This window comes from Stegastes partitus, unplaced genomic scaffold, assembly GCF_000690725.1.
Source record: "Stegastes partitus isolate 25-593 unplaced genomic scaffold, Stegastes_partitus-1.0.2 Scaffold1688, whole genome shotgun sequence".
Classification (NCBI taxonomy): domain Eukaryota; kingdom Metazoa; phylum Chordata; class Actinopteri; family Pomacentridae; genus Stegastes; species Stegastes partitus.
Genome location: NW_007579419.1, coordinates 88,629 through 99,562, shown reverse-complemented (window position 1 = coordinate 99,562; position 10,934 = coordinate 88,629). Strand labels below are relative to the sequence as shown.

Below are 10,934 nucleotides of genomic sequence, written 5' to 3'. Positions count from 1 at the left end.
ACCAAACACTGCTGGCTGATGGAGGTATCAGGGGAAGGGACTGTACCAGGAGACGTGGCCATATCTACGCTCGGTCCCACATGCAATTACTGCTGTCTGCTCAGCTACGACAGTCGCAGCTCATTACTAATCAGTGAAGAGCTATTATCTGGACCCTTGGTGAAAATCCAATGCTGGAGCGCCAATGAAAGATAACTTAACATTGACATTTGGTCCCTGAGTAGAGACGGAGCTGCCAATCAGTCTGTCACTATAGGTGCAGGTAGCCAGAGGCAGGGAGCAGAAATCCCAGCAGGGTTCAAAGTAGATGTAGCGTATAGGTGTGTATATGCACTGTAACAAAGGGCAGGAATATGTATTAATATTTCCCCCTAACCTTCAGCAGAAACGTAAGAAAATAAGAAAAACGACACGTAAATACAACAGATTTCACTATAAAGGTGAAGGCTGAATTTTATATTAATCTGCAGATTATTTTATCAATTAATCAAACACCTGTTTACTTCATAGAAAGCAAAAAGCTGGCATATTTTGTCCTAGTAACAGTCCAAAACCCAGAGGTACAAACAGGACCGTCATCAGAGAAGACAACAAGCACATTTTTAATACGGAATCAACAGATTTTTGTCACATTAGTGCTGAAAAAAAGCACTAAAACGATATTTGTTTGTGATTAATCAGTTCAACTAAAGATCACGATGAAACAAAAGTGATTCTGTCCCAGCGTTATATGATGTTTCACGCAAACTTACCTCATACCTGCTTTAAAGTTTTCTCTATGGGTTTGAATGAGCTTTGGTTGCTCAGCATACCTTTGTAATGACTGATGTGTTGAGACCACAGAGGGGCTGGATGTAGTTTTTAGGACTTTTCCTTAACATGTCAAACTTCTTGTTTTGACCTTCTGTCGTCTGTCTTTGTGTTTTTCCAGGATCCCTCGGTGCAGAAGGTGGGCGGAGGTCGGAAGAAGACGGTTTCCTTCAGCAGCATGCCCTCTGAGAAGAAGGTAAGTGGAATTGAAAAGCAAAAAAAATCAACCAACTTAAAGGAGAAATTCTCCTTTACCTGAAGTAATAGGACTTTGTTGCTCTTTTGCAGTTGATCGATAAAGTTTTTGGTGTTTTTTCTGTTCCAGGTGAGCAGTGCTGCCGACTGCTTGGCGTTCATGCAAGGCGGTTGTGAACTGAAGAAGATCCGGCCAAACTCCAGGGTTTACTGCCGTTTCTACACCCTGGACCAGGACCTGAGCTGCCTACGCTGGGAACCCTCCAAGAAAGACGGGGACCGGGCTCGACTGGACGTCTCCAGCATCCGGGAGGTCCGCACTGGGAAGAGCACCGAGACCTTCCTCCATAACGGACCTCTCTCTGAACACCTGGCTGAGGAAGCAGCCTTCTCTGTCATACATGGAGATGACTACCAAGTGAGAACAAGGAACTAGAACATTTCTGAAGAAATTTTGAGTGTTTCATTGCGGCTTTTGCCGGTTAACATGTCCTGCTATAATTATACATGAGGTATAATTTATATAAGTGTTTTTTTTTTTTTTTTTTTTAAGCCAGCATGTTTTCTGAACCCTGATCAGTACCTTTTAACATCTTTGAGCTTTTATTTTGAAAGTATAGTCTCGTATCAATCAACTGATCAGCTGTGAGTCACTGGTTGCTGACAGTGAGTAAAGCAGAGAGAAGCAGACAGGCAGACCAAGGATTCTTCTTTTACCATGTGAAAACAATCTTGTTTTGAACAAGCGGATGTATTTTCATGCTTATACGGTGTATTATCTAGATTTATAAAGACTAATTGTTTAGAATTTTCAAAAATTTTGGAGCTTCATTGTAATTGGAGTTAATGAGAGTTTTGGTCGGCGCACTCTGTGCTCTGAGAAGATATGTGAAAAAAAACGTGAGCCCTACAGAAGCGAGACTCACACTGGGTGAAAGACGACAGAAATGCCTACATTTTTATGTATAAATTGTTCTTGTGCTGTACAAATGGTGGTTGCGGTCAACTGCACTTTCTTATAAAATATATTTGGTCAAAATTTAAAGTGGATTTTCAAAAAATTCCTAAAACTTAAACTGTGACTGCGTAAATACCATAAAAGATATCAAATCCCAGATTGAAATGAATCACATTTAAAGCCTTGTGACCTGTTTAAACTTTGAATGAAGTGTCTGGTATTAAATCTGCCAGAGCTACAGGGTTTCAAAATGGCTGGGCTTTGGCGGTTGTCTGGCCAACTTCCTGTTCATTTTAATGGGGATTTTTAACCTCTTAAGCTCTTGTTTGATATGTATTTATGTATTTATAAAAATAAAACAAAAGAATAAAAAATTAAAAATATAAAGAAAATAGAAATATAGAAAAAAAATATTAAAAATATATTTTTTTAAAATAAAAATACAGAAAATAAATAACTGATAAAATACAAATACTGAAAATAGTAAAAACTAATTAAAAACATTAACTACTGTGGTAATATAACCCAAAATGTGATGTCCATGCATGTGGATGCCAGGTCTTAAGAGGTAAAGGCATTTTTTTTTTTTACCAATCTAGTAAAAACTGTACGATGAATTGCTACCAGAAGTCACAGCACATTATTCCCAAATGAGCCACAAGTTTTGATATAAGATTTGAATGTGTTTTCTAAAAGCTGCAGGACGAGTTAGGCGCCAAAAATCGTGTTGAAAGAATCTATAAGAACACCCCTGAGGAACAGGAATAAGTGTGCTCAAATTGAACACTTAATGATGCTTGTAGTGAAGTTGTAAGATGAGTCTCAGTAATCTTTACTGTCTGTCTTTAACTACCCACAGTCTCTGGACTTGGTTGCCTTGTCAGCAGACGTGGCCAACATCTGGGTGACAGGCCTTCGCTACCTGCTGGCCCACCCTTCGATCATCGGAGGGGGAGGCGGCGGAGGTGGAGGCGGCACGGGTGAAGGAGGAGGAGGTCTGGCGGTGGACGGTAGCTTGGGAAGCAAGATGAGGAGCGAGTGGCTGGCAGCGGAGTTCGCTCAGGTGGACGAAGACGGCTACGGCATCGTGTCGGAGGACGTCGCTGTCGCCACCATCTGTAAACTGTGTCCCGGCATCAAGGAGGCCAAGGTGGGTCAAAACCTTATTCTACCTGCCAACGCGCAAAGCATTCAAGTGGTGTTGCTGTGCGTTTCAAGAGATGAGATGTTACTTCACCCGTTCTTCCTTTACATAAAGTTGTAGTCTGGGCTGCTTTCTGCAAATCAAGGGCATCCAGCTGCCACACAACACCTCTTAAAACGCTAGAAAAACCTTTAAAGTAACCATTGTGTATGCAAAATGAAAAGATGTTGCCATCACCACGATCTGTAAACTGTGTCCCAGCATCAAGGAGGCCAAGGTGGGTCAAAGTCTTTCTCTACCTGTCAACAGGATTCTATTCACTGTCTACGTAAGCAGCCGTGGGAAGCATTCTGGTCGTGCTGCCATGCATTTCTATGGATGGGATTTTGCATTGTCCTCTACTCATTTAGATAAAGTTTGAATCTCGTCTGATTTGTGCAAATCAAGATCAAAACTCTAGAAAAACCTTTAAAATGACCATTGCTGTAGTAAAACTGACTTATTTCTAACCTTAGATGTTTTGAGAAACACATTTGTTGAACTGAGCCACCATATTGGTCTGGTTTAAAATCCAGGAGCCTATGAGCAAAACGTTTGTCCAATCAGGTGCAGCCAGTACTCGCTTAGTTAATCAATATATGCAGGAAAAAGTGCTTCATCTTTAAAAGAGAGTTCACTTCGACCCAGGAGAACAGAGCAGAGGTGGAACAGATTTGAGTAGCAACAAAGTTTGGTTCTTTTCCATCTTTGTCAGTAACAACTGGGAAATGTATCCACATGTCAGACTTGCCTTGCTTTTATATTATAAAAACCTGCTTTAATCTTCTTTTCAGCTTAATTTGTTGACTCCATCCCTCCGGTTGTAGCAAATCCTGGGACTTGCAGTTTATGTTTTTTGAGCAGCAAAGTTAAAACCGTCTGCTTTCATGAGATTTGTTTCGGATCCTGTGGGATCCCAATGCAGTCTTCTACTCTGCATGACTAAAATTACATTATATCAACTTATCATCCACTCAGAAGTGAACTTCCATTGCCTCCACAATTTCTGAAAATGTCAGCAAACACATCACAACTCATTAACTTTGAACTTTCAGAAAACTTCCACTCAGGCTCGTGAGTACCAGAAGATTGAGCATTCATGTGAAGCCTTAACATGAACACGATGAACATGATCATCACTGTGCAAACATGAATGCTGCACAATTGCATAATGGTGACGATTATAAACTGGTTTTGCTGGATGTATTAGAAAATCTGCAGAGAATTATTACCTGAATCTGCAGCTTCATTCAGCCCTGTGACGATTCACTGTGAGGATTATTTGGTAACAATGACGTAATCCACTGTTGTGGGAACTCTGGGGTCTCCAGACTTTGTTTTTCTTTAAGGAAAACACCACAAAAACCCAATATTCTCCAGATAATCAAAAGGCTATTTTGCAGCTTGTAAATAGGATTATGCAGTTATATAAATGGCTTAAACAGGCAGCAGTATTCACTATATGAGCAATACTGTTCACATCTAAACATACACAAAAATAACTTTCAACATTTCAGACACTTGAGGAGCAGAATATTAGTGTTTCACAAACAGGGCTGCAACGAAAGATTATTTTTCGATTAGCTGTTTGGCCCAGAAAATGTCAGAAAAAACATTGATCGATGTTTCCTAAAGGCCAATATGACCATTTGTTTTGTTCAAAACCCAAAGATATTCAGTTTACTGTCATCGAGGAGGAAAGAAACCAGAAAATATTAAAATCAAAGAAGCTTGTTTCTTTAAAAAAAAATGTCTCTAATAGATTAATCTGCATTTAAATAGCTGGCAGTTAATTTTGTAGGTGACAACTAACCAATTATTCAACTGATTGATTAATTGATTAGTTGTTTGCTCTATAAATCTCAGAAAATTGTCAATCAGTGATTCCCCAATTTCAAGGTAACAAATATTTAATTTTGTCCAAAACCCAAAGATGTTCAGTTTACTATCGTAGAGATGAAAAGAAAGCAGAAAACACTCACCTTTAAGAAGCTGGAGCTACCGAATTTAGACTTTTTTTTTTTTTTTTTTTTCGTAGAGATGAAAAGAAAGCAGAAAACACTCACCTTTAAGAAGCTGGAGCTACCGAATTTAGACTTTTTTTTTTTTTTTTTTTGAAAAATGTCTTAAACCGATAAATCAGTTTTTAAAATAAATCAGTATTAATTTAACAGGTGACAACTTATGGATTAATAATTGCAGCTCTGTATGTTTTTGACTCATAAAGCTGCTCTCTCGCGTCAACAAACCTCAGATATTGTTCTGCCAAAAGCAAAGAAGCACAGCGACATGTGCTGCCGGAATCGTGGCTAAATCATGTCTGAACTGCAGACGACATTAAGTCTCCGTTCACTTCACTCACAGCAGCAGCAGTCTGTTTTCAATTGGTCTTTTTGGAGCAGCGGAACATTTAATCCCTCACGACAAGAGATTTGTTGCTTTTCTGCTTTTGTTAGACAAAAACAGGTCGATTACTTCTCCCACTTGCTGCCTCCTGTTTCACCCTTTAGTGACAGACTGACTGACTCTGCAAACACAGAGGAAGAAATGTGTCAGACAGGTGTGAGGACGACCTGCGAGGACATATTTGAACCCAGGTGATATCAGCAAGGGAAGCTGGGGCAGCAAAGAAAGAGATAAAAGAAAGAAAAGAAATTGTTATATAACTCAATGTGGGCCACTTTTAAGTCCTTATTGAAACTAGATAACTGAATCAAATTTGCCGGCTTCATTGAATGAATAAGTTTGGCTAATTAAGGTCTCGCTTAATTAACTGTCCACCTTTTGTCCTGTCTGACTCTGCTCTGTTTCACGTCTTTCCTCAGGTGCGTCTTCGTTTCAAGGAGATCCAGCGCAGCAAAGAGAAGCTGACCTCCCACGTGACTCGCGAGGAGTTCCAGGAGGCCTACTGCGAGCTGTGCACCCGGCCCGACGTCTACTTCTTGCTGGTGCAGCTGTCCAAAGACCGCGAGTGTCTGGACCCTCAGGACCTCCGCCTCTTCCTGGAGACGGAGCAGGGTTTGTCCCTGGCGACCACCGAGGGCTGCTGGGAGCTGTTGAAGCGCTACGAGCCCTCAGCGCAGGGCAAAGAGCGAGGCCTGCTGGGTCTGGATGGCTTCGCCCGCTACCTGCAGTCCCCAGAGTGCCAGCTGCTCGACCCGGAGCACCAGGGGGTTTGTCAGGACATGAACATGCCGCTGTCCCACTACTACATCAGGTGAGTCGGACAGGATGCATACACATTTTATTGCAATCTGTACTGTTCACTAAGCAGTTTCTGTCACATTTTTAGGCTTAGATTTAATTTTCTTCACAGAAACTGTTTACTAAATATTTACATTTCTACAACCTCTACACTGTACATGAACTGTAGAAAGATGTTTCACTATGCTGAATGTATTTCCGGACAACTTGCTCCTCTCTATACTGTTTTTGAGTCATCCTGCATTTAATTAATTGATTAAAATCTAATTTGTTCCCATACTTGGTTCTTTTATTATTTAACAAAAAATAGTAATAACAAAAAAAACAACGTGCTGCAAACACTGAAAAAAATGGTGGCTTTACATGCTATAGATATTTAACTATTTATGTTTTTAACATGTTTTTATTTTATCCCTTCTCTGCTGAGAAACGCAGTATTTTGTGTTTTTTATAGAATCTGTTTGGTGCAAAGACTTATTTTTTAAGCACATTTTAAAACAAGACAAGTAGAATAAAGTAAAATATTAATAATTTTAGTGAAATATCATGATGTTTGGCTTAAGTTTGCTTTATTTTGCTGACGACACATGACTGATTGTTAGTGAAAGGACTGTGGAAAAGGTGAAAATCTGATGAGCCTGTTGTTTTTATAGTATCTGGTCTAATTGTGGTAAAAACAGCGACACACCTTTCAAAGCCTCTGGTAGGTTTGGACGTTCAAAGGGTTAAAGAGGATTTAGTTTTATCCACATGTCGTGTTGGCTGCACCTCAGAGTCACTGAGGAGCTGCTGTTGAAACACTGCTTAATGCTCATGGCCAAAATTTATATTTATTATGCAGGCAATTTCAAATCATCACTGCTGATTTTGAACATTGCCCACAAACTACTCCACAAAAGCACAAATCAAACAAGCAGAAATCAAAACCTGGAAGAAAACACTGCAGGCCTCCTCTGCAATCAGCAGCTGCTGATGAACCGTGACTTCTTTAACCGAACAAAACAAGGCAGTTAAAGCCTTAAATTATTCATACTCACGCCAAATTTTGATTTATAGCGAATCATGTTACCAAACTTTTTCACAAAGACGAGAGAAAAGAATCTCTGTGGAAACCTGCAGAAAGACTGTTAGCAGTTATAAGAACTGGTTGATTAATGTGGAGGCATAGAAAGGATTTGACACTAAAACTACATCTAAACATATTGGCAGTCATTTATTTTGTTGATGGCACCCAAAAAGTGTTTCAGTATTTCACTTAAAACCAGATAAAATGAGTGTTTTACTGTATTTAATTCAGCATACCTACAGTATCTATAAAGGGTGTGAAGAAAATACTGAACCTGCATTCTGTCTAACAGCCAGCAGGGGGCGACTCCTCTGGTTACAACAATAAGTCAGATTTTATAGAAGTCTATGACAAAATGAGCCTACTTCTCATTTAACCATGACCAAACATTTCCTAATGAGTTTTTTTCTTTTTTAAAGAGATTTTCTTTTTTCTTTTTGCAGCTTGTGTTTTCGACAGTTTGCATAAACTCTGATGTTTCCAGCTGCCATTAACAGACGATTTTCTCTGCAGCACCTCGTATCGCTCCTACCTGCTGGATGACCAGGTCCACGGCCGAGCAGACCTAGGAGGGCTCATCAAGGCGTTGCAGTCTGGCTGTCGGTGCCTGGAGTTGGGAGTCACCGATGGACCAGAGGGGGAACCTCTGCTGGGGGTCGACTATGGGCCGGACATTCCTCGACACCATCACCACCACCACCACCACCATCACCACCACCACCACACCCCGGTCACCATCCGCTCTGCTCTGGAGGTGGTGAATAAATACGCCTTCCTGACCTCCCAGTACCCTCTGCTGGTGTACCTGTGTCAGCGCTGCTCTCCGGGTCAGCAACGCACCATGGCTCAGCACCTGAAGAAGGTGTTCGGGTCGCGACTTTACACCCCAGAGGCCCTGCCGGTCAGCCTGGGGGGCCGAGCCACCACCTTACCCTCCCCAGAGCAGCTGAAGGGACGCATCCTGATCGTGGGGAAGAAGCTGCCTCCGGAGCAGGACGGCTCAGACGGGGAGGTGTCCGAGGAGGACGAGGAGATCGGAGGAGGCGGCCCCCTGGCAGGGAGGAGGATGACCATCCCTGGTGAGGAGGAGCTGGGTGTGGTCCTGGTGGTACCGCCGCCCTCTCAGCCCAGGAAGCTCCGTCTGCACAAGGACCTGTCTGACCTGGTGGCCATCGCCCGGACTGGCAGCCGCAGCTTCTACGCCCAGAGAGCCAGTCAGAGGCAGGCGCAGCAGCAGTCGCCCCCCAGCAGCCCGTCCTCCCCCGGGACGCCGACGCCGCCTGAGCCGCCTTACTGGACGCTGTGCTCGCTGGGCGAAGGAGAGGCCGGGCGCCTGACCAGCGAGAGCCCAGAGGACTTGGTCATGTTCACCAAGCGCACCCTCACCAGAGTGCGACCCAGCTCTGTGCGTCTGGACTCCAGCAACCCCAACCCGCAGGGCTACTGGAAGGGAGGCGTCCAGCTGGTGGCTTTGAACCAGCAGACCCCCGGCGCCATGCTGGACCTCCACCGAGGTCGCTTCTCGCAGAACGGAGGGTGTGGTTATGTTCTCCGACCTGCTGTAATGAGGGACGAGGTGTCATATTTCAGCGCCCACACGCAGGGCTGCGTGCCGGGAGTCCCACCACAAACTCTACGTGTCAAGGTCCAGTTCTGGTTTTTCAACATTCAACATTTCTGCCTTTAGGCTAAACTCATTAATATTGCCGTCATCAGTCCTCCTTGTTCTTTGCACACTCACATCATTTAAGTATTTTCCTTTTTTGTTTACTTGAGCCTTTCGTTCAACTATCTCTGATTTTCTTGAAACTTTTTTCTCCTAAAATATGTATATTTTAAATTACATCTGTGAAATTTTAGATTAATGTATATCAAATATTTTCCAAGATGATTTTTTTTTAAAGAAATTGGCTGTCAACACACTTCCAGCGAGTTTCTTCGTTATGTTTAAACGACAATAACTCAGGAACTAATAAAGACGAAAATCTGAAATTTTATTGTTTATTATTAAGTTTATTCTCATCATGACATTGATTCAGAATCTGCAAATGTAGACAAATAGATTAAAGAGTCTCTGATTATGGGTGAGTTGAAATATGGAAAAAAAAAACAAAACTTGAGCCCCCTTGTAATGTCCCGTCTTCCAGCTCACATAAAAAAAAAAAAGAAAAACTGCTGATAGGGAAGTCAAGTAGTGATATTTTCTACATCAATGTCATGATGAGAAATAAAAGTGAACAAGTCAGGTTTTCAGCCGTTGTTACAAGGAAAATATCAGTGCAAAATAAACTAAATAAGGTAAACTAGTTGTAGATAATATGAAACTTCAGCAGTCAAATCTGTCAAATTCAGTTTCACTTTCTCTCCTGCAGCTCAGCAGAAAAACAAAAAGAGACTAATCTTTGGAAGAAAATTGATTGATCTGGCTGAAATTTAAAATACCTTTTCCACAGAATGTTAGAAAATATGCAGAATGAAGAGAAGTAGTGAACATAGCATGATAAAAGATGACCATCTGTCTTCAGTTGTTCCAAAAAAAAAAAAGCCCCACACTGTGAACAATAGAAGGAAAACTGAAGTTTCTGTGTGTTTTGCTGTTCAGGTCATCAGCGCCCACAACCTGCCCAAGCCTCAGGGTTCTGGGGCGAAGGGAGAAGTCATCGACCCGTACGTGGTTCTGGAGCTGCACGGTGTCCCGGCTGACTGTGCAGAACAGCGAACGCGAACCGCCGCTCAGAACCAGGACGACCCGCTTTTCGACGAGACCTTCGAGTTTCAAGTAAGGTGTTGCTGCTTCTGTAAATGTGACACAGGTTTCAGCTGCCAGTCTCACTGTTTACTGCAGTTTTGGGGAAAATGAAAGTATGGCCACTTCATTTTAATGATTCATATTAAAATGATGATAACTTTATTTAGACAGCACCTTTCAAAAACTACTTTTGTCTCAGAGGCTTTACAAAAACATGAAAGGCAAAAAAACTACCAGACATTTAGAAGGGCTTTGACCTCTGCTGTCAGGCTTGCTCAGTTGGGGATTAGCATAGCAGATATATAGTCAGCGGACTTAAAGGTAATCAATAACGTTTGAGGATTGATTCTAAAAGATAACCAGAGTTTCTAGTAAGATGTTACCGGTGCTTCTATAAACCAGACAGAAGTTTGAGCTGACAGTCTGACTTTTTAGAAACGTTTTGGGGAAATAACATTAAGCTTCAAAGTGTTTCTGCCTGGATTTGATAGTTAATATTTGAAATAATACTAATTTTATTTAGATAGCAGCTTTCAAAAACTAGTTTTGTCATAGAGGCTTTTCAAAAACAAGCAAAAGAAAGGAAATCTCTGCTGTCAGGCTCGTACAGTGGGATCATCATAGTAGAAACATGATCAGGGGACCTAAAGGTAGTTTTAAGATCGATTCCAAAAGGGGACGTGTGTCAGGATGGTAAAATTAGCAATATGTAGTTTTATTTAGGGGCTGCAAGGTGGCTCGGTGGTTAGCACCGTTGCCTCACAGCAAG

The 10,934-nt window shown here is 41.8% G+C and overlaps 1 protein-coding gene across 1 annotated transcript in view; it reads left to right on the top strand.

The window, feature by feature from the left end:
- Positions 1-934: 934 nt before the first annotated feature.
- plcl1 (phospholipase C like 1) overlaps positions 935-10,934 on the top strand; it is a 35,961-nt gene continuing 25,961 nt past the window's right edge. Inside the window, exons 1-6 of the mRNA XM_008301591.1 lie at positions 935-1,006; positions 1,136-1,423; positions 2,823-3,113; positions 5,972-6,363; positions 7,930-9,061; positions 10,019-10,195. Of these exons, the coding sequence (XP_008299813.1) occupies positions 989-1,006; positions 1,136-1,423; positions 2,823-3,113; positions 5,972-6,363; positions 7,930-9,061; positions 10,019-10,195 (2,298 nt within the window). The 5' untranslated portion in view covers positions 935-988. The remainder of the gene's footprint in view (positions 1,007-1,135; positions 1,424-2,822; positions 3,114-5,971; positions 6,364-7,929; positions 9,062-10,018; positions 10,196-10,934) is intronic.